The 26,895-nt window shown below is 42.7% G+C and overlaps 1 protein-coding gene across 1 annotated transcript in view; it reads right to left on the bottom strand.

The window, feature by feature from the left end:
- The window catches only part of OCA2 (OCA2 melanosomal transmembrane protein), a 205,040-nt gene that overhangs the window by 168,678 nt on the left and 9,467 nt on the right, over positions 1 to 26,895 (bottom strand). Inside the window, exon 2 of the mRNA XM_074930224.1 lies at positions 15,934 to 16,220. Coding sequence (XP_074786325.1) covers positions 15,934 to 16,199 — 266 coding nt within the window. The 5' untranslated portion in view covers positions 16,200 to 16,220. The remainder of the gene's footprint in view (positions 1 to 15,933; positions 16,221 to 26,895) is intronic.

Genomic DNA, 26,895 nt, shown 5'->3' with positions numbered 1-26,895 from the left:
AAAAATTTTTAAAGCACTGAAAATCCAAGAGGAACAAATTAAAGAAACCAAACAGACTAAAAAAGTAGCTGATAATAATATAATATTTGCTCATACATTTGGAGAATATTCAGTGAAATCATTTAAGAATAAATGCAGTTTTATCTCACAAAGATGGTGCTCTTCCCTGTAATAGCCCTTCACTAAGTTCATTGTAAGATGCTAACATACACAGTTTACAAGCCTCAGGAAATTCATTCCACAGTGCTGGGTTGTGTTTTGCTACCAGACATCTTCTTCTGCCTTGAAAGGCCTCAGATATCTATAGATACCTCAAGGCTACAATGTCAGAGAAGGAACTATCTAATTTATGTTAACAAGCAGCTTTAAAACACGTATTTTTGATTCACTGCCAATAGGAGATGAAATTAAATCACAAGATCTGAGTCCACAAACACATTGAAATTATATTCTCAAGGAAAAAAAAAAAAAAAAAAAAGCATTGCAAAGAAACTCTGAGAATTTCCTTGTCTCATGCAGAGTAGCATGCAAATTATATTTGACAAGTCTCCCCCCAAGTGGAGAAGCTAATCATGAAAACAAAGCATAATGATGCCATTTCAGCTTCCCTTCCTCCTGATTTAAGCTGTAATCCTTCTCCAGGTAAGAACATACTCCTGTACACTGAAAAGTCAAAAAACCAAAATCATGCCTCCTGGAAGGAAAGTCCTTTTCCTACATGGCAGATGGCTTTGTTCCAGAAACACAGTTTAACTATATATCGTATTTCTTGATAGTAATGATGTACAACTTCCCTCCTAGTCACAGAGATGCCAGACTCTCCTCTCAGACACTGTGTTCCCTTTGGCCCTATACAGAGTGACACTTTGGTTACTCCATAGTCTTACAGAGGTGATTTCCTTCCATCTTGTTCCTGAAGTAACACATTCTTGATGATAAATGCCATAATATCTGCTATGCATGTTCTAAAAATCAGCACCATCCCAAAGCTAAATAAATCCTGAACATCGATCACCAAACAAAATTCTGCTCAGTAGCCATATGGACAATAAAACTTCACATACACATGAAAATTTCTGGCCATTCAGACATGAGGTTGCATAAATAAAACCTTATTCTGTGCTCCCAAAGAAAAAGAGAAAAGGAAAAGTGTCAATGTGTTGATGTTGCTGACTTAAAAAAAAAAAAAAATTCTTCAGCAAGAAATTATCTGCAGAAAAGGGGAAATCCCATGCTGACATGGCTGCCCATTGTCACCAGCTTCTTTCTGTCTTCTTCCCCTTATTAAGGTAGAAGGCTACAAGCTGCTATACAGAGACAGATGAAAAAAGTCAGCAGGTCCTTACAAATAAAACCCATTAAAGAAGCAAGACATAGTCAAGTCATAGACAAGTCTGTCTTAAAAAACAGAACAGAGCTGAAGGATCTCTGTTACCGGTCCCACCCTGGCAGAGATGCTGTGGAGCACAGCTAATTTAGACAGTTAAAGATAGAAGAAAGTTTAGAAGTCTTTTGTTTCTTCAGGCAGATATAGTGCTTGAATCTATTAATCTTCAATCAAAAACATTTGTCAGCATTTTAAAAAGCATGAAAAAAAAAAAAAAAAAAAAGGTTTTTCATTAAAAAAAAGCAAAGTTTGTCCTTCTCTATGTGCTGGACCAGACAGTTATGCAGCTGTTTGATTATCACCTCAAATGGATCAAAAAGGTTTAGTGCTCTTGAATCAACAGCGCCTCCAAATAAGAGCAGCCTGAAAAACACATCAGACACCTGAACGTAGGATACAGTACTAACAAAAACAGCATCTCACATCTATCTTTTGAATAAAACACCCCCAGAAACTGTTACCAAGATAAACAACCACTGCATTAACAAATGTCTTTTTTATATAGTCTGCACAAGTAGTTTGCAAAAGAAATTATCCATAGAGTGTGACATAGCAGGAAAACTGAAGGATACTCTGACAATATGGAAATGCAAAAGAAAAAGGTAAGTGGATACTCTAGGAAGCAGAGCAATAAACAAAGTGACAAAAAAAAAGATTTAAAAAAAAGAGACTAAAATGTCCATACCTAGACATTACTCTTAAAATTTAATGCAAAGATAGCTCTTCTGTACCTCAAGAATCAACACAGAGTAACAGTTGTTCCTCTACACAAAAATAGCAGCTTTAAAGTCCAAATAGTGGACTTTTGAATCATGGCACTTAGAAGTAGGTTACAATTCAAAAGAAATGTTTTAAAAACAAACCAACAAAAAATGTTTATGAGAAGCAGAAGTCCATAGCACATTGCCACAGAGAAAAAAATAATTTTGTACTGTTTTAAGGTTATGCAATGTGAAACTTAATCAGAATATCGGAAAAAGTAAAGATACACAAATTATCTCCTCCAGAAGCATTACGAAAAAGCGTGGGCTGGAGAGAAAAAAATATCATGACACATGGCAGAGCTAAAAGACAGATTTTAACTTAAGACGAAAGCATATAGATATATTAAATTTTTTTAAAGGCCATTGATTTAGAAAGGAAGGACAGACTCCATCAACATTTGTTCTTAACTGCAAGAGGTATGGTTAGAGTCTCAGTTCTGAAGTCTTATTCCAGTTTATATATGAATTTATTTTGGTCAGTGAACAAATGCTGTAACATCAATAGGACAAGGTATGCTCCTACTTGGAACTTTCTTGTTAATGAAGACTACATGTGATATAGACCATGATACCATGAAGACCTCACTCCTGAAGAGATACATATGTAGCTCAGGTAGGATCCTGATGCTTAATTCTGCATACAAGTAAATAAATTCCATTACAGATAAAGAAGCTGGTGTCAGTACTTAATTTTGATGATCCCAAAGTATTATATGTATGACCTAAATCTCCCCAGATTCGTACAGTGTTTAACAAGTATGAAGAGACAAAATTCTCTCTTCTCCATCCTGTCTGCTTGAGCCTAAAACTTTTGTTGGACTGATATATCAAGAAAATTAAATATCAGTCCTACTCTAAATTGTAAATAACTTGGTACATTTGTTAACTGCTTTTGATGTGCAGTTCTTGCCTTCCATCTGAAGAAAAGCATGACAGGTCTAATGACATTAATAAAACTCTTTCAACTTTTGTTGACAGACCTATAGGTTCGAAACTGTGATTAGCATGATACCCACACATACAAATCCATATGACAATCTATCATTATTTTCTGCCAGACAGTCTGTCTTCTGTCAAAATAGGCTAGTTGTAATATTTCTGGCCCTATAAACCTCTTCAATACTGTTACACAACTATAGACAGGTTTGTAAAGTGGTTTGGTTGCCATTTTCTTTGTGTTTAAACACAATAGTTTTCCACAGGCTCACGTTCAAAATTTTTACTCAGAAACATCACTGTTCTCTACAGTTCTGGCTTATCTTATTTTGGGGCACAGACTACAATACACCAAATAGACATGAGCAAAAAACAACATATAAAATGCACAAATTCCATTGCGCCACTTCTGCATACATCATTTGCTTTTGTTGGCCTGCATTGGAAAGCACTGGGAGGCACAACATACAGCACACAGAGCAGCTTGGCAAAGAAGCCATGCGTTGCCAATGGATATAACAAAATGGTGTATTTATATATTATGACATAGCCCTGCTGTTATAGCTTACATAATCAAAGACACATCAGAGAAAACAGAAGTACATTCCTTGCTACCCTCCATTCTGGGTTTACTCTTCCTTTTATCAGACAGGTTCACTAAATTCAGGTTCATGCTTTTCCCTGTAAGAGGTTTACATGGTGAACCAGCTGTCAATAGACTCCTAAAGAGGATTGCAGCTCACATGTCATTGACATGGCTAAGGAGGTAGAGTTGCTCCTATCACTCCTAGAAAGATTACAGACAGAAGAATATTTGAAGCTGCTTTTACTCTTTTATTTTCTCAGCAGCAGAGGAAATAAATTACATAAGACCACAAGAATGGGTGGAAAAGTCACTGCAAGATATTTACCTACCCTATTCAAGGAAGCAGTGTATTAAATAGACTTCTAACAATAAATTAATCAATAGCATAATGTTTTCTCCTTAAACAGCAAGTGCAATGCCCTGCCAGACATACCAGTTCAATATACTGCCAGCATGTCTGTCTGAGAGAAATGCTTTCATACTCCACCATTGCCAGAGCTTCACTTCAGTCAAGGGAGTCCTTACAGAAGCTCTGCTCAAGGATACCAGGGAGTGAATGGCAGATGGACTGTGTTTACTGTCCTTACTGACTAGCACGGAAAAGAGAGTAGCTCAGAAAGTGTGAGCAAAACCTTCAGCCTTTCACTGCTGCTTCTGAATGATGCTAATTCACACAGTACTGAGTCACTATCTTCTGCTGCACTAGTGAAAACTGCGAGTTGCTGTAACTGCTGATCTGTTTTCTATTTCACCCTGTCCAAAAGGAATTATATAAAAATATGAAAAAAAAAAAAAAAAAAACACACACACAAAAAAAAAAAAAAAAAAAAAAAACCAACACCCAAGTGCATTACTTCTGAACCTCACCAGTTCTGACAGACCTGGCTCCAGCTCATTGTGCTGTCCTTGACTTAGCGCCAACCTGCTGTGGACAGAGCTCTGCGTGGTCTCTGACTTCTGCTGGTCCATTAGCACAATTATTGCAGGTTGCCCCTGCAGTCCCATTAGTACCTATCAAGCAGAGAATTGCTTGCTTGGTCACTGTCTGTAAGCATTTTGGTGAGTCATTTATCAGCTTTTGCTCTATTTCAGAGAGTAAATCACTTGAGCTCCTTATGAATAGCAGGTTTTTTAAAAAGCCATGTGATTTGCCAGACTACAAACTGTGACCCTATTTTTTTTAATTCACTGTCTAATTTCTTCCATTTACATTAATCTATTTTTCTGTCAACTACATTCAATTTAACATGAACTTCAGTTCTTAAATGTATGACCATCAATATCTTGGAAATTTTTGCTGTGGCTGAGGAATGATTTCCAGTGCTTCTAACACAAACCACTCTGATGCTAATTAATTCTAATGGTAGAGACATTTACAATGTTGGACAGACTGAAACACATCTCTATCAGCAAGCAGAAATAAGTTCTAAAACATTTGCTCCTAACAGTAAAATATGAAGGGGGGAAAAAAAAAAAAAAAAAAAAAAAAAAAGGAAAGGTTTATTTCTGTACCCCTTGCAGGGTGGGATTGTTTTATTTTTTGAGGGATCATGGCCTTCCATGTTTTTATTTTGTTAACATGCCTTATTTTTATTTGGAAGATCAAGCTGTAAGTACTCACTAGTGCAAGGGGTTCAGTGTAAGCTAGGAATTCTGTTAACTCTGCTGCCTCACTTCAAGGTTTGGCACTGACAGTTTCATATTCTTTTGTTAACTTCATCTTTGGGTGGAATTAGGATTTTTTATCACAACTGAGGACTGATGGCATCAGAGTTTAGTTTACAACCACAGTTTTAACTTGCTTTTATCTAATCCACTTCATAGCTCACCCCACTCTGCTCTCACCTGTATTTCACTCTGTATTTCAATTTCACCCAGTGTCCCTCTGGAGCCTCGTGAAAGGGGTTTCATTAATCCTTCTCACTATTCCTACTGTCTCTGCATTTTATTGATATCTCTCCTTCCAGATGTTTCTCCTTCCACCTGTATCTCACAGTCCTCTCTCTTCTCTCCATGTTCACAGCAGCTCTCCAGTAGCTTGAGCAGAGGCTGATGCAATATTTTGGGGCAAATACTCAGTATGAACTAAGCTACCCAAGATCTGACCTGATTACTAGGAAAGACAGTAGCCTGCAAATTCTTCCTCTCCTCTTCCTTCAGGCCCTTATATCTTCAACAAAATAATAGTCACTGGAAGAAGAAGCAAGAGGAGGAGATAAAGCAAAACTATGCAAACTCTCAAGAAATTACTTAGACAATAGAATACCTCAGTTACAGTTGATGTTTCAGTTGATGTTTCATTATTTATTTAGAGTGATAAATTGAAAGAGAAAAAAAAAAATTATGAGTGCTTTGGAGTCGAGTGGCCCATACACTTACTCAAGAGTTACAGAGTGTGTTCACTATCCGTCAGAGCAGAGTGCACATTGTACATATATATCTATTACATGGGTAGCTACTCCTCACATCAGCTATTTAAGCCCCATGCATGCCCTCCTGCTCAACTGTGACTGTCCCTGTGCAACACATGTCTTTTCAAAGTCTGGATCTGGTTAACTCAACCTTCCAACCTTATAATGTAAAAAAAAAATCATTGCTGACATTAAAAGACATCCCCCATTTAAACAGAGGTTTACATGAGGAAACAGCTGTCCAACCCCAAAGAGGAGTGAAGCTTGTATATTACTGGCATCTTTCCACAATTGGCCTAAGAGGTCTAACGAAGACAAACCCCACATAACCATCTTATTAACCATTAGGAAGAGAGCAGCTGCTTGCAAAATTCAACAGTTTTGTGCAATGTCACAGGACTTAATTGAAACATTTGATTTTTGGAGATCGGTACACTGCAAATTTTTCACTGAGTGTTGAGTTCAGTTTTTAGCCTGACAGTTGCACAAGTGTGAAGCAGTTAATTAGTACCCCCTAATTCTTTCAATGGACCACTTAAAGACAAAAAAAAAGTGGTGGATTTTTGTTTACCAAAATGTTCTGTCAGAATCAAAAAGCATTTGAGTGGCTACATGGGAGTGCTATGGTTTTAGTTTGCTGATGACAGAATAGAAAGTGTAGTGTATGACCAATATGAGATATTGTGAATAATTATAAGAACTGACCACTGAGATGATGAACAGTACCCAACAATAGAGAAATTAAATAGCTCTGAAGACAGGGAAATTTATCAGGAGTGAGGTCTGTTTCTGAATGTTTCATTAACAGCAAAAACTAATCATAGAATCATCATGTAATGGTTTAAGTTGGAAGGAACCTTACAGATCATCTGGTTCCAACCCCCCTGCCCTGGGCAGGGACACCTTCCACTAGACCAGGCTGCTCAAAGCCCCGTCCCACCTGGCCTGGAACACTGCCAGGGAGGGGGCAGCCACAGCTGCTCTGGGCAGCCTGTGCCAGTGTCTCACCACCCCCACAGTGAAGAATTTCTTCCTTGTATCTAATATAAATCTACCCTCTTTCAGTTTAAATCTGTTACCCCCCATCCTATCCCTACACTCCCTGATAACAAGTCCCTCCCCATCTTTCCTGTCAGCCTCCTTTAAGTACTGGAAGGCTGCTATAAGGTCTCCCCAGAGTCTTCTCTTCTCCAGGCTGAACAACCCCAGTTCTCCCAGCCTGTCCTCATAAGGGAGGTGCTCCAGCCCCCTCATCATCTTCCTCTGGACCCACTTGAGCAGGCCCATGTCATTCTTATACTGGGGGCCCCAGAGCTGAAAATAGTGCTCCAGGTGGGAGCTACCAGAGCAGAGTAGAGGGGGAGAATCACCTCCTTTGACCTGCTGGCCACACTTCTCTTGAATGCAGTCCAGGATGCCATTGGCTTTCTGGGCTGTGAGCACATGTTGCTGGTTCATAGTAAATTTTCCATCCACTGCTACTCCCAAGTCCTCTGCAGGGCTGCTCCCAATCCACTCATCACCCAGACTGTATTTGTGCACGGGATTGCCTCAACCCATGTGCAGGACCTTGCACATGGCCTTGTTGAATTTTATGAGGTTTGCACAGGCCCACCTCTCAAGCCTGTCAAGGTCCCTCTGGATGGCACATCCCTTTTCTCCAGTGTGTCAACCACATCACACAGCTTGGTGTCATCAGCAAACTTGCTGGGGGTGCACTCAGTCCCACTGTCCATGTGTCCAACAAAGATGTTAAACAGCACTGGTCCCAGTACTGACCCCTGAGGAACGGCCACTCGTCACTGCTCTCCACTTGAACACTGAGCCAATGATGACAACTCTTTGAGTGTGACCATCCAGCCAATTCCTCACCCACCCAGCGGTCCATCTGTTAAATCTCTCCGATTTAGAGATGAGGATGTCATGCAGGACAGTGTCAGATGCTTTGCACAAGTCCAAGTAGATTACATTGGTTGATCTTCCCTTATGCACCAATACTCTAACTCCATCATAGTGTTACTGTAAAAGCCATCAGAGGAACTCTCTAAGACTCGTTTTGGAGTCTTAGAAAGAAGGTATTCTTTATTGCAGCACTGGGCACACACGCAAATAGTTTTGCAAAGGTGAGCACACACCCGTATCTATAAGTGGCAGCTAATATACAGTGAGATCATACATATTCATAATTCTTCTGAGAAATGAGTTACCTATGCATTAGATTTCCTGGAACAAATTACAATATCTACATTCTAATAATGCATGCACTATTCCTGCTGGGTGGTGGTCTCGAGGGGTCCCTGGTGGTCATTTGTAGTCTTCCTCACCATGTCTGCTGGTTGACCTCAGTGTTATGCATGCTCACAAAGGTATTTTTAGGAGGTGTTGTGCAGCTGTGTTGTATCTTGAGCTGGTTTGTTTTAATTTGTTCCGACCTTGTTCCTGTTATCTTCAAGAACAGGCCCCAGCTGTCTTATTTATTACTGTCTTATCTTCAAACCCCTTCTTCACAAAAGTGCTAACCTTCAGCTACACATTCCAGAAGCTACATTGACCTACTTCATTCTCAAAAAAAATATTTAGCAAAATGAAGAGGAAAAAAAAATTATTAGCAAGATGTTTTGGCTTACAATAGAAGGTTGCCAAATTTGTCAGGCATGATTTGCCCTTAGTGAAGCCATGTTGGCTGTCACCAATCACCTCCATTTTTTCCATGTGTCTTAGCATATTTTCCAGGAAAATCTGCTCCATGATCTTGCTGGGCAGAGAGGTGAGACTGACTAGCCTGTAATATCCTGTCTTCTTTTTTTGCCTTTTTAAAAATGGGGCTTATGTTTCCCCTTTTCCAGCCAGTGGGAACTTCACCAGACTGCCACAACTTCTCAAGTATGAGAGACAGTGGCATAGCCACTTCATCTGCCACTTCGCTTAGGACCCACGGATGTATCTCATCAGGTCCTATGGACTTGTGCACCTTCAGGTTCCTTAGATGACTTGAACATGATCTTCTCCTACAGCGACCGGTTCTTCATTCTCCCAGTCTTCTGTGTCCTGGGTGATGTGGCTGGAGCACTTGCTGGTAAAGACTAAGGTAAAAAGGTCACTGAGTACCTCAGCCTTCTCCATATTCCAGGTAATTAAGTCTCCCATTTCCTTCCAGGGAGGGACTGCATTTTCCCTAGTCTTCCTTTTTTCACCAATGTACCTACAGAATCTTTTCTTGTTGCCCTTGATGTTCCTGGCCAGATCTATTTCTATCAGGGCTTTGGCCTTCCTAACCTGATTCCTGGCTACTTGGACAATTTTTCTGTATTCCTCCCATGCTATCTGTCCTTGCTTCCACTCTCTGTAGGCTTTCTTCTTATGTCTGAGCTTATCCAGAAGCTCCTTGTTCATCCATGCAGACTTCCTGGCATTCTTACCTGACTTTCTTTTTGTTGGGATTACATTACTCCTGAGCTTGGAGGACATGATCCTTGGATATTAATGAGCTTCCTTGGGTCCCTCTTCTCTTCATGACTTTATCCCACACTGCCAAATATGCTCTCCTGAAATCCAGGGTAGCGAGCTTGCTGTGCTCCCTCCTCGCTGTCCCAAAGATCTTGAACTCTATCACTGCAGCCAAGGCTGACCTTGAGCTTCACACTCCCCACCAGCCTCTCCTTGTTGGTGAGAACAAGGTCTAGCATAGCACCTCTCCTTGTTGGCTCCTCTATCATTTAGGGAAGGAAGTTATCACCAATGCTTTCCAAGAACCTCCTGGATTGCTTATGCCCTGCTGTGATGTCCCTCCAACAGGTATCAGGGTGACTGAGGTCCCCCAGGAGGACCAAGACTTTTGAATGTGACGCTGCTTCTATCTGTCTATAGAGGGTTTCATCTGCTTGGTCTTCCTGGTTGGGTGGCCTGTAGCAGACCCCCACTATAATGTCACATGTCCCTGCCCTCACTTTAACCCTGACCCATAAGTTCTCAGTCAGCTCCTCATCCATCCCCTGACGGAGCTCCATGCACTACAGTTGATCATTGACATAGAAAATGACACCCCCTCCTTGTCTCCCCTGTTTGTCCTTCCCAAAGAGCCTGTATCCTTCCATGCCAACTCTCCAGTCATGGAGGTCATCCCATCATGTCTCCTTGATGCCATTAAAATCATAGTCCTGCAGGTGTGCGCATACCTCTAGCTTCTCTTGTTTATTCCCCATGTTACATGTGTTTGCATAGAGGCATTTAAGTTGGGCCCCCAATGAAACTGACTTACTGGATGGAATTCCTTTGTACTGCTCTTCAGGTGCTCTCCTGCTGACCTGCGATCCCCCTCCAGGCTAAGTTAAAATCAGTCTTTTGATGAACACACCTCTTTTACTCACATGAAGCCAAACACTTCCCTTGAGTTACACCATATAACCATATTTCTGTCTTCCTTCCATTACCACTCCAAGATGCTTTCTTCCAGGAAATGGGGAACAGAGAGTTAGAAGGCGGCAGCAGAACTTTCCAATAACTTATCTATTTGCCTATTGTGTGTAATGTTGTCTTTCTGTTATACTTTATACCATCCAAGCTAAAGATTTGCTAGAGCTGTTTATTGCTTCTTTTGAGTTTTTCGGGTTTTGAAGGGTATTTGGGTATTTAGTAGGGGCAACAGGAGGGAACTGTAATCTGAACTAAGGGAGGCTCAGCAGTCTCATGCCCCTACACAGTTTGCTCATGACAAGATGTGTTGCGGCCACATGCCTCCATGTTAGCAACAAATGATCAAGAAAGTATTCAAAATCAAATGAGCCAAATTAAACCAATTAGTAAAGTCATGACTTTAAAACTTCTTTAGTATTATTTGTTCACTGCAGTGTCATAGCATTTGAAGATCCTTATGGGGAATCAAAACTCAGAAACATCCACCACAGATAAGAAATGGGAAAGAAAACCAGAAGCGTGACCATTCAGGCAGCAAGCAAAATCACCAGAAGCCACACAAGGATGATGAATGTGGCAGTTTGCTGTGAAGTCATCTATCTATCCTGGACTCTTCTATAATGTTTGTGTGATTGACATGAAAAATCAGAATGGTTCATACACAAACATGCAATCATGATGTGAAAACAACCGCTTTCCCTGTTTGGCTGTTGAACAGAAGGTGATCTTATTTTATTCTAATAGCCAACAATCAAAATTAGTCTTAGGACACAAAAAAAATGTGTTTTGAATGCTTTTGAGGGCTTTTTTTCCTCAGCCTTTTTCCCCTGTCTGAAGAAGCTTTTAAATTGTCACATAAATTTTACTTATTTAGACAGTAACCATGTCTTCTTGACATCTAATTCTGAGTCTCATAAATGTCCTTTAAAAGTAGCAATACATCAACATAATTAAAAATAAAAATTGAGATATATAATCCCTCACTACTAAAGGCATAACTTCATTTTCTTACTGACTTTTCACTATACAATAGCTTGTTCTCTCCCAGCGTCTCCCACTAACAGGAAATACAATTGCAATCTTTCCGTTGTATTGCTGCAAACCAAAAAGTCAATAGACATTTTTAACTCACTGACCTCATTGACAACCAATCTCCCTACAGATCCTGGGACCACAGATTCAGGGCAAAAGAATTGGATCTGGTTGATTATTTTATTTTTTTTCTTACATAAGTGAGAATTATGCAAGTGAAACTGAGACAGGAGAAATGCTGAGAGAAATAGTTTTGGTCGATGAAACACAAATTCAAGCAGATTCAAAGAAAGAGATTATTTTTTGTTAACTCAGAGATTAATCTTCTTAATGAGGCACAAAGATTAAAGAAAAAAATTTCCAGGGACCATCATATTAAATGACCAGCAAACTCCAGGTCCAAATTCATCCAAATATAACTTCAGTGGAGTAATGCTAGAGCTTGGTTTCATCAACTTTCTTTCACAGTCTAATTTCTTGTGAAAAGTTCACGACATAATGAATACATATCTGCCAACCCCTTTTTTTTTTTTTTTAAGACGATAATGTTATTAACCGACCACCTAAAGGATGTACAACTGGCAATTACATCAAAGAAAAAAAAAGACCAAAAGGCAATGTGAAATGAATGCCACAGGGTCTAGTTACTCTACTACTCCCCTCTTCCACCATCTTCCAACACTTTTATGTTCCAATGAATGCCCTTCTTTTTTCAGTAACAGTTTTAAACAGCAACACAAAGTAATTGGTCACATGGGATTAAGAATTTACTATTCATTGCACTGCTATAGATGGCCTTCAAGGCTCACTAAGCCAAAACCAGCTGACTTCACCCCCTTCCTGTGGATCACAATGGATGATGTCAGATCTGGTTGATATAAAGCCATGCTGTTATTTTTTTTCCCATGGAAGTAGCACTGACGATGGTGAGACCAAGGCAACCAAGGGGCCTTTTTTGTGGCCACATCCCATACCTTCAGAGACATGATGAAAGGAAGTAGCTTGTGCTTTTGAAGTTGTCAGGACTGACCTGAAGATCATCGCCCATGCTGCCACAGAGCAGCATGAAATCTTCCTGCAAGGTAAGGGGCTCAGGAAGGTTGCTTGGACCAATGTCTATCAACTGCAAAAGCCATTTTCATGTAATCATAAAGAAAAAGAGCCTGGTCAATCCGTTGTTTAAAAGCTGAGGAGAATGAGAGAAGTACAAAATAAAAATCCAGATTCCACTGCCATTTGCCAGTACTTCCAATAGACTAAACTACTCCACAGTTCAGAGTAAACGTATACCCAGGCCAGGTGCACTGCCACTGAGCAGCACTGGAGCTCATACACAGTCCACTTCAGAGAGGCATGCCTGTGTTTCCCACAGCCAGCAGGACTGAAGGAAGCATGCTGCTCACAAGAAGGCTTATTTCAGGGGGAAGGACAAAGTCATTGGAGTGACCACTGTGGATGGTCCAGACCTCACAGAGAGCCCAGGGACACTAAGGCAATGCAGTAAAAGCTGGAGTCAGGAGGTGCTGTTCTTCAATACACGAAGTAAATGAGAAGGCAATTTGACAGGCAGGAGAGACAATACACACACTGACCGCAAAATACCTGAGGGATTGTGCTGCAGTCTAACACAAATGTTCAGTCCAGAATAGGGTGGACATCTATGTCCCTGGGAAAAGGGCCCAGTTTAACTCAAGAGCACTCTCTCAAAGGTAATTTTAGCAACGAAGATAAATCCCCTGTTCTGTTAAATAGACTTTGGAAAGTCTTGTCTCAGCGTACATTTGAACAATTTAGAGAACCTGGGAATCTTATCCCTGAAAGATAATTCAGCAATTTAAGTTAAGTAGATGCATTAAAATAAACCATACAGGCTTGTCAATTTAGTGAACTCCTTTATGAAAAAAAAAAAAAAAAAAAGATTTGGTCTCCTCTTTTTTTAATGATTAGTAGTTTTCTTTGCAAGCAAAAGAACAATTTACATTGAAAGCTAATCCTCATTCCAGTGAAACTAATCAAACAACTCATGAGTCTGCAAAGGTTTATTCACGGTTTTATCTGCATTTTGTTGAGTAGTCCCAGTGATTTAAGGTTAATTACTCATACAGAGTGGTCACACAGATCACATCAGTATTATTGGTCTCCAAGAAAAAAAAATCAGTATTGGAGGAGAAAAAGAGATTAAGATCAACAAAGATAAATTTCAGGAGATCCTTTCCTGAGCCCTAATATATTGCTATAGAAGATTAGATACATATTTTTCTGTAAGGGAGAATGGGCATGGCCGTTTAATTGTACCTCTATTCCTAAAACACGCACAGTGACTACAGTTTACTCAAAAGGAAAACAGTATTATCAAAAGACCTGGAGCTACTGCCTGAACTTGCAGGAAGGTGGGGTCCCCTGAGATTTAGTATTTTTCGTCTCTGGCACCTGTGACTGTGATTTCCAAACTGTGGTTCATAGGTTCACCGTAAGTTGTGTATTGCCAGTACACAGATTCATATCACCCACTGGAAAATAACAGGAGGAAGTTTAGCCAGAAGGGTGAGGGCTGTTCCGTAAGAACACAATCGTGGTTTTTGCTCCTGTACCGGGACAGTTAATGGGACAGTAAATAGCACTGGTAAACACACCTGTAGCAACACATATATGTGAATTTGCAAAAGAAAAACTTTGTCTCCAGATGGACCCAGTCCTTCCCTTCCCCTTCCTTCCTCCCATCCTCACATATACATTGTATTTACTGTGCCCTTACAAAAGGACATTAACTCACACCCGCCACATGCTGAAGAACTTTTACAAGATTCAATTCTGTAACAAATCACAACAAATCCTCAAATACTCCAAAAATCATTTCTAAAGGATTTATATGGCTTTTGTGATTAAGCTGTCAATTTGATTATTTTTTTAATATTTAGAAAGCATAGCTATAATGATTTCCAATTCTCACTCTGACAAAAATATTTTCAGATGCATATAACTTGACTTGGTTTGCTGTAGACTTATATATGACACGCTTATACTGTAGGTAAGTAATGGCACAGCAAAGCTTATCCAGCTAGTCTGACTCTCCCTTGCCCAGGTCAAGGACAAAATGCCCCAAACCTCCACTATTCCCAGTATAAGCAGATTTACTTCTAACTGAGATGCAGGGGCATGGGACAGACCTCAGGCCTGTTCAGCAATGCAGGGATATGACCACCATGCTCAGAACTGTGGAGAGCCCCCAGGAATGCACATCCCACCTGACATGAACAGCTGTGGAGAACCACATGAAGAGGAGAGAGGGAAGAAGAGAGAAATAAAGAGAAAAATTTGTTCTTTGGATGGAAAGTCTAGGTGACTACTGGCAAGACCCAGGATTTTGATATGCATTACACTTCTGATCCACTTTAATTAAATAATTAAATAAATTGTATTGTTATTAGTTTTTAAAAATCTGATTTAAACATTATTTGCTTTGAAATCTACCCCTTTTCCTGATTTGTACAACAACAGTCTTCAGCATCAAGTTCTGGAAACTGCTAACACTCTTACTTCACCACTGAAGTGTAAACCATCTTGCTCGATGCAGACACCCCCAGACAGTGTTTCAAGGCCTGTGCTCTGCAGGAACTTGGATAAGGTACAGCACTGCTCTCACTTTAGGCTCTGTCAAGTTACCTCTACAAATTCTCAAACCACCCAAAGAGTTTAACAGTCCACCCTGGCTGCCTTCCACACACTGTTGTTGCTGCTGGTGCAAAGCTTGGTCCATCCTGCTTACCAAAGGGGATTAACAAAGTGAACATGTGAACAAGAAAGTTTAAAAATATTTTGGGGTATATAAAATATTTCTAAACGCTTACAAATAGAACTGCAGATGTTGTATCTGTTGCAACAGGAAAGACTAGCACTACCGTCCCCAAACCTGCACCTTTCCTGATGCAGGAGGGGATGCACTGCACAAGGAGCACACACTCCTTGTATACTCGATATGTGGTGTGTCAACTGTCACAGTTGCGTTATTAGTGCCGTTTTAGTGTTCACAGTCTTAGCCCTAGTGATTCAGTTTACAGCCTTCCAATGCATTTTTCCAAAAGAGATGAGAGCTGGGACGTGAAAACTGCTCTATCTCTGGGTGTTTTGTGACACCAAGAAGGGAAGAAAAGCGGTGTGTCTGATCTTGAAAACACAGCAAAACTGGCCCATGGCTGCTATTAAAGCTGAGATTATTTCAGAAATACAGTGATCCATGACCCTCCCATGGCAATTAAGTCTGTTCTAATGTCCCATTAAGCTTCCTGTTCTCTATGTGGGTGGGAGAAACAACATCCACTTAATGAACATACATATCTGCTCTGCAAGGAAATAAAAATTAATTTGGATTAGGATAAAAAATTTTCTCTTTATCCTTATTCTTACCTTCCCTGCATAGGAACAGGAGTGAAATTGCCCAGAGCAATGCAGCCATCCTCTCTTATTGCTGGTTTTTCACACAGGGTCTGTGGTTCTCCAAGACTCGCTACCATGCCATGATACTCTTTTAATAGCTGCAGCTCATTGCAACTTCTGGTCACTGGTTTGGCTGCCACCTTTGCAGATAAACTGGTTTGATGTAAAGATGTATGATTCATCTCCATTTCTTGTTGTCTAGAAATTGTACTGTCATCCTTGTTATCCAAGTACATCTGTCCCTGGGGGGTGCTCTCCTAACGAAAGCGAAAACAAATATATTAGGACTAAATTGAATTGACTCAATGTTTGCTTCAGGTACAAGCATGTTAAAAATGCCAAGCGGAAGATTCTTTTGTGCACCTTTGGATGTTTCTCTTGTTGGTTTATTTCCACCAGGAATAATTCCAACATTTTAAACATCCTTGTAACTTCAAAATTAGCCATTATAAGAAGTACTGAAATGCATAAAGAGATGGGTCTTCTACTTTTGCCATGTCTACCATGATTGTCTCCCACAAATTTCCCAGCAGCTTGCACTGGCCTGTCCCACAGAATAAGCCAAAATCATCTACACATCAGGGGCACAGAAGCCAATGGTGCAGAACATCCTCCCAGCTTCCAGCTTATAACAGCACTACTTCACCACACAACATGGCTTTTCTCCAGTGGCAGCAGCGCTCTCGAAGCCATCGCTCCCCTCCCAGATCTCAGGCTCCTTTGGAAAGTCCTGTCACACTGAAGCTCTGGTGCATCTTATGGCCCCTCATAAAGCAGAGCAGGTACTCCAGTTTTATGAAGACAACATGCTGTTTCAGTAGTTGCCAGAGGCATTTATGAAATGTGAATCAAACCTGGATGAAAATTAGGTTCTATTATATGATTATTAACGGTGATTATAATAAAACTTAGTGCATAATAGTCAAAAAGCTTTTATGCTCTCATCATTAAAATTCATCATGAAAAGTTATAAAAAACACTTCAGAATCCCACAAAGTGCACAAATCAGACACAAAGACTGAGTTAAAGATCAGCCTATCTTAAACACACGCTGTGGAGTCTAATCACAGGAATTTTTCAGTGTAAAGTGCCAAAGCCACCGCAGAGGACAGCAAGAGCTCAGGAAACGGGCCCACCAGTCTCTGCCATCCCCACAGCTGGTGAAAGCAGCCTTGTTGGAGCATATACCTGCTCCTCCCTGCAGAGATGTTAGCACAGGACAAGCGAGTAGACCTGCAGGGCAGTGAGGCAAAAATAGCACAGTAATAGGGAATAGGTCCCAGCAGGAAAAATCACTAGAAACAGAAATAACAAAAAACTAATGATGATTTTGTGCAGCTTTGAGCTCTCATGGACTTGCAGGCTAGACAGGAATGAAGGCTCCTGAAAAAAAGAACTGAACATACAAGTGACTGCAAATGCAAAACATAATTTCTCGAGGTGGCATTTCCTTCTCAGGCCTGCATTTCTTTTTCTTTCTATTCCTTGTCATAGCCTTATCTTCTTCATCTGTCCTTAAAAGCAGATTGACAAGCTTGACTCTTCCCACTACTACACAATAGCTAGAGAACTGTGTCCAGTCCCAGTCCCCACAACTCAAAACAGACACAGACAGACTGGAGGGAGTCCAAAGAAGGGCCACAAAGATGATCAAAGGGCTAGAGAATCTGCCTTATCTGAAAAGACACACTTTGCTGGGTAAAAAACTGTCTGGATGGCCGGGCCCAAAGAGTTGTGGTGAACGGAGTTAAATCCAGTTGGTGGCCGGTCACGAGTGGTGTCCCCCAGGGCTCGGCGTTGGGGCCACTCCTGTTTAACATCTTTATTGATGATCTAGACGAGGGGATCGAGTGCACCCTCAGTCAGTTTGCAGATGACACCCAGTTGGGTGGGAGTGTTGATCTGCTCGAGGGTAGGGAGGCTCTGCAGAGAGACCTGGACAGGCTGGAGCCATGGGCTGAGGCCAACTGGAGGAGTTTCAATAAGGCCAAATGCCGGGGGCTGCACTTGGGCCACAACAACCCCCAGCAGCCCTACAGGCTTGGGGAGGAGTGGCTGGAGAGCTGCCAGTCAGAGAGGGACCTGGGGGTGTTGATTGACAGCCGGCTGAACAGGAGCCAGCAGTGTGCCCAGGGGGCCAAGAAGGCCAATGGCATCCTGGCTTGTGTCAGCAATAGCCTGGCCAGCAGGGACAGGGAAGGGATCTGACCCCTGTCCTCGGCACTGGTGAGGCCGCACCTCGATTCCTGTGTTCAGTTTTGGGCCCCTCACTACAAAAAGGACATCGAATGACTCGAGCGTGTCCAGAGAAGGGCAACGAAGCTGGTGCAGGCTCTGGAGCACAGGTCATACGAGGAGCGGCTGAGGGAACTGGGGGTGTTTAGTCTGGAGAAGAGGAGGCTGAGGGGAGACCTCATCGCCCTCTACAGCTACCTGAAAGGAGGTTGCAGAGAGCTGGGGATGAGTCTCTTTAACTAAGTTACAAGCGATAGGACAAGAGGTAAAATGGCCTCAAGTTGCGCCAGGGAAGGTTTAGACTGGATATTAGGAAGCATTTCTTTCCAGAATGGGTTGTTAAGTGTTGGAACGGGCTGCCCAGGGAGGTGGTGGAGTCCCCATCCCTGGAGGTGTTTAAGAGTAGAGTTGACTCAGTGCTGAGGGATATGGTGTAGTTGGGAACTGTCAATGTTGGGTTAATGGTTGGACTGGATGATCTTCAAGGTCTTTTTCAACCTAGACAATTCTGTGATTCTGCGATTATGTGAAGACTGAAGGAGTTAGGTCTTTTCTCCATGGGGAAAAGAAGGCTCAGTGACCTCGTGGCAGTATTCCAGTACTTAAAGGGTGGCTAAAAAGAAGACAGGCTCTCTCTTCAGAAGGAGGCACATGGAGAAAAAATGTACAATCGGTACAAGTTGAACCAAAATATATTTCATCTCAATATAAGAAATATTTTTTTATCACTGGAACAACATCCCCAGGGAAGTGGTAGAGTCCCCATCACTTGAGGCTTTCAACACATGACTGGACAGGGTGCCAGATAATCTCATCTAGGCTCCCTTTCCCATGTAAGGTTTGACAAGATGGCTGGAAGTCCCTGAACTGCTCTATGAGTCTATGATTAACAGCTTGGAAAACATCAACATAAATAAGCCTTTGCTTACTTGTTCTTTCTTGGTTTTCCTGAAAGGGAGAAAAAAAGAAAGGGAAGGTAGGGAGACCGTGGTGAATTACTGAAAAAAAAAAAAAGGTGGCAGGTATTGGCTTCACAGGGCTCCAATTTTTATACAGGCTGGCATACATCAAAAAACACTAAAGACACTTCAACTTTCAATGGACAACACCTCTCCCCTAGATATTTCCATAAAGGGACAAGCCCTTTCATCACCTGGTATAAGGAGCACAAGCATAACTGATGTAATACCAAACACACTGTCACTGAGTGGGTCTAGGGCTTCTCCATGGCCTGGGAAGCACTGAATTTGGGTCATCCAAGACAAAATCCTGAGTAAAACTCCTGAAAGGCTACACTTGCCATTCCCTCACTGTGGGATCTGAGACTAGACGTGTTGGGAGGGCCAACACACACCATGTGGGGACCAGCACTGCCCCACCAATACCTTCTTGTCACCTCTGGCAGGCTACTGCTCTACCAGGCAGCCAGTTTTCCCTGTTCTAGAATCCCAAACTGCCTTCCTTCTTAATAAAAAACTTTGAAATGCAAATAATTCCAACTCCAAATGGAAAAGATAATTGCTCTTGTCTTCAATCTCACTTTATATGTTTACATACTGGTTTTACGAAGACACTCCATAAATTGTAATTAAGATATCTGCCCACTTAACCCATTTTTCATAACATTTGGTTTGAGTGCCTGCTGTGAATGTCAGGCTGTGGAAACATGAGCAGTACACCTACAGCAACTCAGGCAGTACTAGTTTTTAAAAGATAAGAACCTGAACACAATCTCTAAAGTTGATCCTTTGTCACCCCAGAAGTGGGAATCTTTTATCTTGAGGTGAGTAAGGACTAAATTAATCAGGCTTTCATGTGTACAAGCCCTTAGCATGAAAGACATTTCTTTTCAGAATTAACATCAGTGAAAGAAAAAAAAAAAAAAAAAAAGAATGCCAAAGACAAGAAAGTTGAGAGAAAATCTGATGCCTAGATACAAAACCATAAACCACATTACTGCACATTCAGAAAAGCTTTGCAAAAAATAAAATAATACAGCATCATTTTGCCACAAGAGACAGGTTTGATTGTGATTACCTACGTAGCTAAAACATTGCTAAGGCAACAATCACCATGGTATCTAAGCTTATAAGACATAGGTGAATATACCATTCAATAAATTCTCAAATGACCAGATTTCTCTGTAGTTACAGAACTTTTCTTCACTTTTATTTCTTCTTCCTTTTTTTTTTTTTTACCTTGTAATGCCTCCATCATCAGTGAAACATAGGTGAGACGTTATCACGTGAAGGTGAGGAGAGATTTTAGCCAAGGAAAGTTCATTCTGGGTTCATCTCTCTGGAGACATGCACCAGCGAGGTTTCTTTAGCAACAGCTAGAAATTGATCCAGCAACCACCCATCTCTAGACTTTGACCACAGGGCTAGTATAGTATTTCATAGCTGTTATCCCTTTTCATCCCTTTCATCCCAGTCCAAGCAGGTGAGCATCCACTTTTAAACTACTAGTGCAGAATTAATTTTTTCTTCAACTTTTCAGGTGATAATAAGATCAATGAGTGTACTGGGTCTGGCTGAGCTGGAATTGGTTTTCCCCTACAGCAGCCCTCACGGTGCTGTGTTTTATGTCGGGAGCTGGCAGGGTGTTGGTAGCACCCTGGTGTTGTGGCTACTGCTGAGCAGGGCTTACACAGCACCAAGGCTCTTTCTGACATTTCCCCCCCACCATGGGACGGCGTGGGCAACATCTTGGGAGGGGACACAGACAGGACAGCTGACCCGAACTGACCAAAGGGATATTCCAGACCATAGGACATCTGCTCAGTATAAAGCTGGGAGAAAGGAGGAAGGGGGGGGGGGGTCACCCTTGGTCCTCTGAGGCAACCACTATACGTATTGGATTGGAGCCCTGCTTCCTGAGAAGGGCCGACATCGCCTGTTCATGGGAGGTAGAGAATAAATCTGTTTTCTTTTTTTTTGCTTCCACACATGGACCTTTGCTTCACTTTGCTTATATTAAAACTGCTTTTGTTTTACCCACAAGGGTTGGGTTTGTTGTGGGTTTTTTTCCTATCTTATTTTCTTTCCCCTCTTTGCCCTCTTGAGAAAAAGGGGGAAAGAGGGGGGGGGGGGGGGGAAGTGGTAGAGCAACTTGGTGGGTACCTGGCATTTAAGTAAGGTCAAATCACCACAACAGGGTACATTATTTTATTTAAGAAGTTTTGTGTAGCCTGTTTTCTGGTTGCAAAACAAAATGCTGGAGGCAAATTATGTAGCTGGTAATACATCATCATTTAAAACATTATTTTCCTGGGTATCAATAAGCACAGCATAGCATTTTTGCAATCAAAAATGAAGCAGAATTTAATCTTGGGTGTCATGAGGCTACAAAATATCATATCTGCTTCAGGTAATGCCCAGAAATAGCATGGTTCCTGTCTTACATATCTTATTATCCATCAAAGCCTTTCTCCCACCAAGACTGGAAAAAACATTACATCTGCACTAAGTAACCTTCCAATTATCAGGCAGAAACCCAAGTTCTAAAAAAAAGCTAGCTGATGAGGGAGAGTGTGGTACTGTTGAGCAGAGTCTGCACACATGCCTGCTTCACCCAGGGGAAGGAGAACATGACTCTTGAAGCAACACTCACGCTCAGCCCACAGAGAGTGCATCTGCCGGGGAGCCTCTCTCACAAGGAAATTTCAAGCTAAATCTTACCTGCCTGGGAAGTCTCTCTATAGCATCTGAGACTAAATAAACTTGTCTCCTGCTTCAACTCCTCTCTTAGTGTGCCTGTGCCAGGAGCACTACAGAGGCCACAGGTACAAGCTGCCACGAGGAACCTCCTGCAGCCTCATGCTGACAGAGTAGCCAAGGCAGATGTGCCACTGGGGCACCTTTCTATCTATGCATCTCCCTCCAGATATGCATCTCCTGACAGTTTTCCCACAAGTCAGGTGATGTTGTACTGGCCTCCTGTGGCAAAGACACCTTAAAATGGTCTCAACAGCAGAGAGGAAAGTTGTTACTCTCTGGAGCACAGAGCAGGGCTTCAGCACTACATCTCAGGAATCGTCCCATTGCAGGTTTGTCCTTGCAAGGCCATCGCCACACATATTCCTGCCCCTGCCATCCTGGGGACAGTGGAGAACCATTCCCAGGACTTGTAGGTGAAAACTCAGCCGAAAACCTATCCCTAGAGCCACAATCTAAAAACAAGACACTGCGCACACACACACATGCTGCCACACTATCACCACCAAAACACACTTTTATTTATTTATTTTGAGTAAAGAAAGGGTACTGCAGTGTCTAATGCTGTGATGTGCAAGCAAGAATTCTCAGTATTTCTTAATTTTGGTGTTTTCTCTTTTAAAGTATTTCTAGCTGTAGGAAGGAGACAAGACTGGTTTGGGCGTACAGGGTGTAACAAATCACTTTGACATCCCGGATTTCACAGTACATTCCAGTGTGGCTGTTTTCCACAAAAAACCTGCCCATCTTACATATATGACCTCTATTATCCCAAAAGGTAGTTTTAGGGATTGCACAGAATAACACTGTGCAGAGCAGCCCTCCCTCGCATGACTAAGTGGAAAGACAACAGATCATGGTGTGCAGAGTAGGACTGCAGAGCAGGCCACAGTAGATTGCCACTACTGACTCTTCCATGTTTTGGGGTTGTCTTTTCTTGTCACCCATCAGTGGCGAGAGGAATGATGTGGATAAACTTTTATCAATATACAACAAATGTATAAATGTACAAATAAGACTGCCTGAGGCTCGTACCTGAGATGAGCAAGACTCCCTACTTAGGTTCCCCATGAATTCTTGGCCCAGGGCTGCAGGGAGGGCTATTTGGCAGGTGGAAGCAGGGTGATGGGCTATGAGAATCTTTGTCTCCATTGGCCTGCCCAAGAAGAAATTGCTTCAAATTGATCCAATGAGAACTGTTTCTGGGTGGAGGTTCCCAGACACAACAAACCATTAAAGCCCAGATACCTTATACTTTCCCTCATCAGGTTGTAAATTGCTTCAAATACCACAATTACGAACTGACAGAACTTCACAGCTTCCAGCAAGTTGCCACATTTCCTTAGTCAAGAGGAGGGTGTCTGTCTGAGAGCAATATGCTTTATTAATCCATGTACTACATGGCCAGATCTGCTGGAGGTGGAGCAGCATGGAGCCACTTACTATGGCCTCACATTTTGTCAATCTGGGATGGGCACTCATGTGTCCAGGAAAGTGAGGAAGTGCTTCTGCTAGAGCGTTTTGCAGGAATTTAGCAGAAGCCCCTAAACCTTGGGGCAAGGCTGTCTCTGCTGTCCCTTTGGTGGCTTCCTGCAGCCAGGAGGCAGCCGGTACTGGAGCACAGCTCTTTGGGACTTCCCAGCCCAGCAAAAGCTCTGACACCTTGCTGTTCAGACCCTGCTGCTCAGACCCTGCTGTTCAGACTTTGCTGCCCTGATCCTGCTGCTCAGATCCAGCAGCTCAGACCTTACAGCTGTGTGAAGACAGCTGCCCTGGTACACACACAAGACCTTGACCTTGTAAATGCTTGGGCTGTTTGTCTCCCTCACTGCTCACAGAGCTCAACAGGGCTGATGAAGACCCAGCACCACAGCTTCACTCACCTGAGCACTCTGAACTTAATAGGAGACAGGAAAAGCCTTGCTGCACTCAGAGTCAAAACCTGGCCTCTGCAAATATGAAGTTCCCAGTCTCCTCTGCATTCAGCTGACGCTGCGGCAATCCAGAAGCTGCTGGGCCTGGAGATATGGCTTTACCTCCTGGGGGCTCTCGTTCACTAGACAGCCACAGAGCTCAGGGGAGATATGGGAGTGGAGGCCTTGCAAGATGGAGGTCCCTCTCTGCAGTGAGGTGGTGGCTGGGCTAGAAAGTCCTTGGTGGGGAAAGGAATGGGCAAATTGGGATTGAGAGTCAGAATGAGTAAATGGGAGGTCTGCACCAGGGGAGTGGTGAGGGAAGATGTGAGGGGTCTGGGCATGGCCGGTGATGGAGCATGGAAGAAGTTTGGGGGCTGGTCATGATGATGATGATGGTCATAATGGGGAGGGCTAACCAGGGGACAAACTTATTCTACAGACAGGACTCGAGCATCTTAAGAAGGGGAGACCATTTGTGGGCTACAAGACAAAAGAAAAATAATGTTGTGAAGAAACCACTTACAGGCCAGCAGACAAAAGAAACAAAACCTTCATGTTATTTTCATTTTTTTAAAGTGCAGCCCCACAGACGGTTGCATCAGTGCAACTCTCTGGGCAGCAAACCATAGCACAGGAGCAAAAGCAAACAGCCCAGGTGGGACCTCCTTGCAGGAAGAAAAACTGTTGCCTGACTGCATCCCAAGACAGCACAAAACCTTCAGGCTGCGCTAAGTAAAGTGGCCGAGAAGTGAGCATGGCAAGTCAATGTGACAGAGCAGATGTAACAGAGAGAGAAGTGTTGACACCATGTCAGTATGTCAATGTGAAATGCAGTGACACGACATTCACTCCAAACGGCCGCAGGCTGTGCTCCCCGGCCCCGGCCCAAGCCCAGGCCCAGGCCCCCAGGCCCCCAGGCCCCGGCGCGGCCGCCGGCGCACAGGCGGGCCCAGGCTGACCGCTGCTGGCAGCCGGCCCGCCGCCTAGAAACGGGGGGTCCTCCCCCCAAAAAACCCTCATACAGGAGAGTCCATATTTAAAGCCGGGTGTCAGGGGAAGGTCCGCGACGCCGGGCCGCCCCCGGGGCGCTTGCAACAAGCGCACACACAGTGCGGCACGGGGCAGGGGGCCGGGCGGGGGGTCTGGGCACCGCCGGGTACCCGCGCCGCGCCCACTGCAGCGTTCGCCTCCTTGCAGGTGGATAATCATCCGTAATTAGTTAACAGAAACTGTTTCTGCGTGCGCGGGAAGGGTCTGATAGGGCGCTCCTTCGTGCACGGTCACGATGGGAAGTGGTTTGTCTGTCTTAAGGTAATCAATAGCGGTGGGTCACGTGCAGGCTACCGTGGTAGATGGATCTTAAGAATTTGCCAGAAAAAAACAAAAAACAAAAAACAAAAAAACACCACCACCAAACACTTAGGGAGTGTCAACCACTTCAGCTGAAGATGGCATTGACACAGACTCCCATCATCATCCAGGCAATAAGTCATCATCCTTGAAGATTCAGCTCCCCATATAAGCATTACCCTATGCAGAAGATCCCCATAAATTAGGATATATTTTTTAAAGCAAACACTGTACCTAAATGTCTATGTACCAATATCCTGCTCTTGCTCAGTGTTTAGTCTAAAGGGCTGGTTTGGGAAGCCTTTTTAGAAGGAGCCTTTGCTGAAGGAAGAATGTCAGGGAAGATCTATCTGCTTGGTCATTAGGCTCTGAGAGCACTGCAGGCATAATGACGGTCAAACAATCAAACCAAAAAAAATCCAGATAAAACAGTAATTTCCTTTTTCCTTTCTTATTATCTTTGTCAAAGAGGTTGGTACAAAGCCTATTCAAATGAATACACAGAATTTTAAAGCTTCTATTCAGATACCGGTAACCAAGTTGCAAAGCATTGTAAGGTTAGCTACCCCCTCACCGCCACCTTTACATCCTAGGTCCCCATGGAGCCCATGGAGAGAAAGAGGTACTGACTGCCGGGCCCTCATCCAGCTCATGCTGCAGTGGACCCCTGAGGCAGGGCCAATGCACCATACTTTAGATATGCCTGTACCTCTCCCTGACCAAGGGACCTGGGGCTGAGGGATCTGTGCGTTGCAAAGATGTCTCAGCTTCAGTGAGCTAATTTCCAGCAAATGTCACTAGTTAGCATCAGGGACTGGAGTCACTGAGAGCATGAAACCTGTAGCACCATGTAATGCTGAACAGTTCCAGGAACCAACTCTGGGGCTTGGTCATTTGAAGATTTACTTAATGCTGTCACATCACTGAACCTGTGCATACACTGTAGATTTCTTGCTGGTAAGCTGAGCAAGTAAAGGGAGAGGGAGGATGAACATCAGTATTAACACAAGAAGCCATTGTAAACTTCAAAGTCAGCCAATGCTGAATGATAGTTGTGTCATCTGTGCACAGGGCCTGTGAGGCACCCTCACTGGAACCAAAATGCTGCCCACATCTTAGACAAACAGGAGAGAAAAGCAGCTAAGTACCAAGAAGCTAAAAACTAAGTTTATGGCCCTGGAGATTTGGGGACTGTATTAGAAGTAGGCTGTATCAGAAGGAAAATGGTGTAACTTTGAAACAGACTTTTTGGGGTTTAGGTCTTACTTTGAAAAAAAAGAAAGAGACCCTAGAAGACCCTTGCAAAATATAGCTGGAGACCATTCAGCGTGTGCAGCTTGCTCTGAATAAAAGATGATGAGAAACCAGGCAGGTTTGAAAGGAAAAACAGTCTCCTTCCTGTCATGACCCAAGTGTAAACCCAGAGAGGGTTTTCTTCTCTCCTTAGGCTATGCCTTCTCTCCTTATGCCATAAAGTTAATGTTTCAGCATTCTCTTAAAAATGAGATCAAAAGCAAATGCCATGTCTCAAAAAACCTAAATAGCCTGCTGAGATATCCAAGGCCTTTCATGGCACGTCTGTGCAAGAATGTGAAATGATTCACACAAATGAGTAAAGACTCCAGCCTTGCTAGAGGACTTCTGAGAGCTTGATATTTCTCTTTTGCCCTTTAATAACCCATCATTACATGGTCATGGGAAAACAGTGATACCTC

Source organism: Athene noctua, chromosome 1 (genome assembly GCF_965140245.1).
Source record: "Athene noctua chromosome 1, bAthNoc1.hap1.1, whole genome shotgun sequence".
NCBI lineage: Eukaryota > Metazoa > Chordata > Aves > Strigiformes > Strigidae > Athene > Athene noctua.
This window is presented reverse-complemented; position numbering and strand designations above follow the sequence as displayed.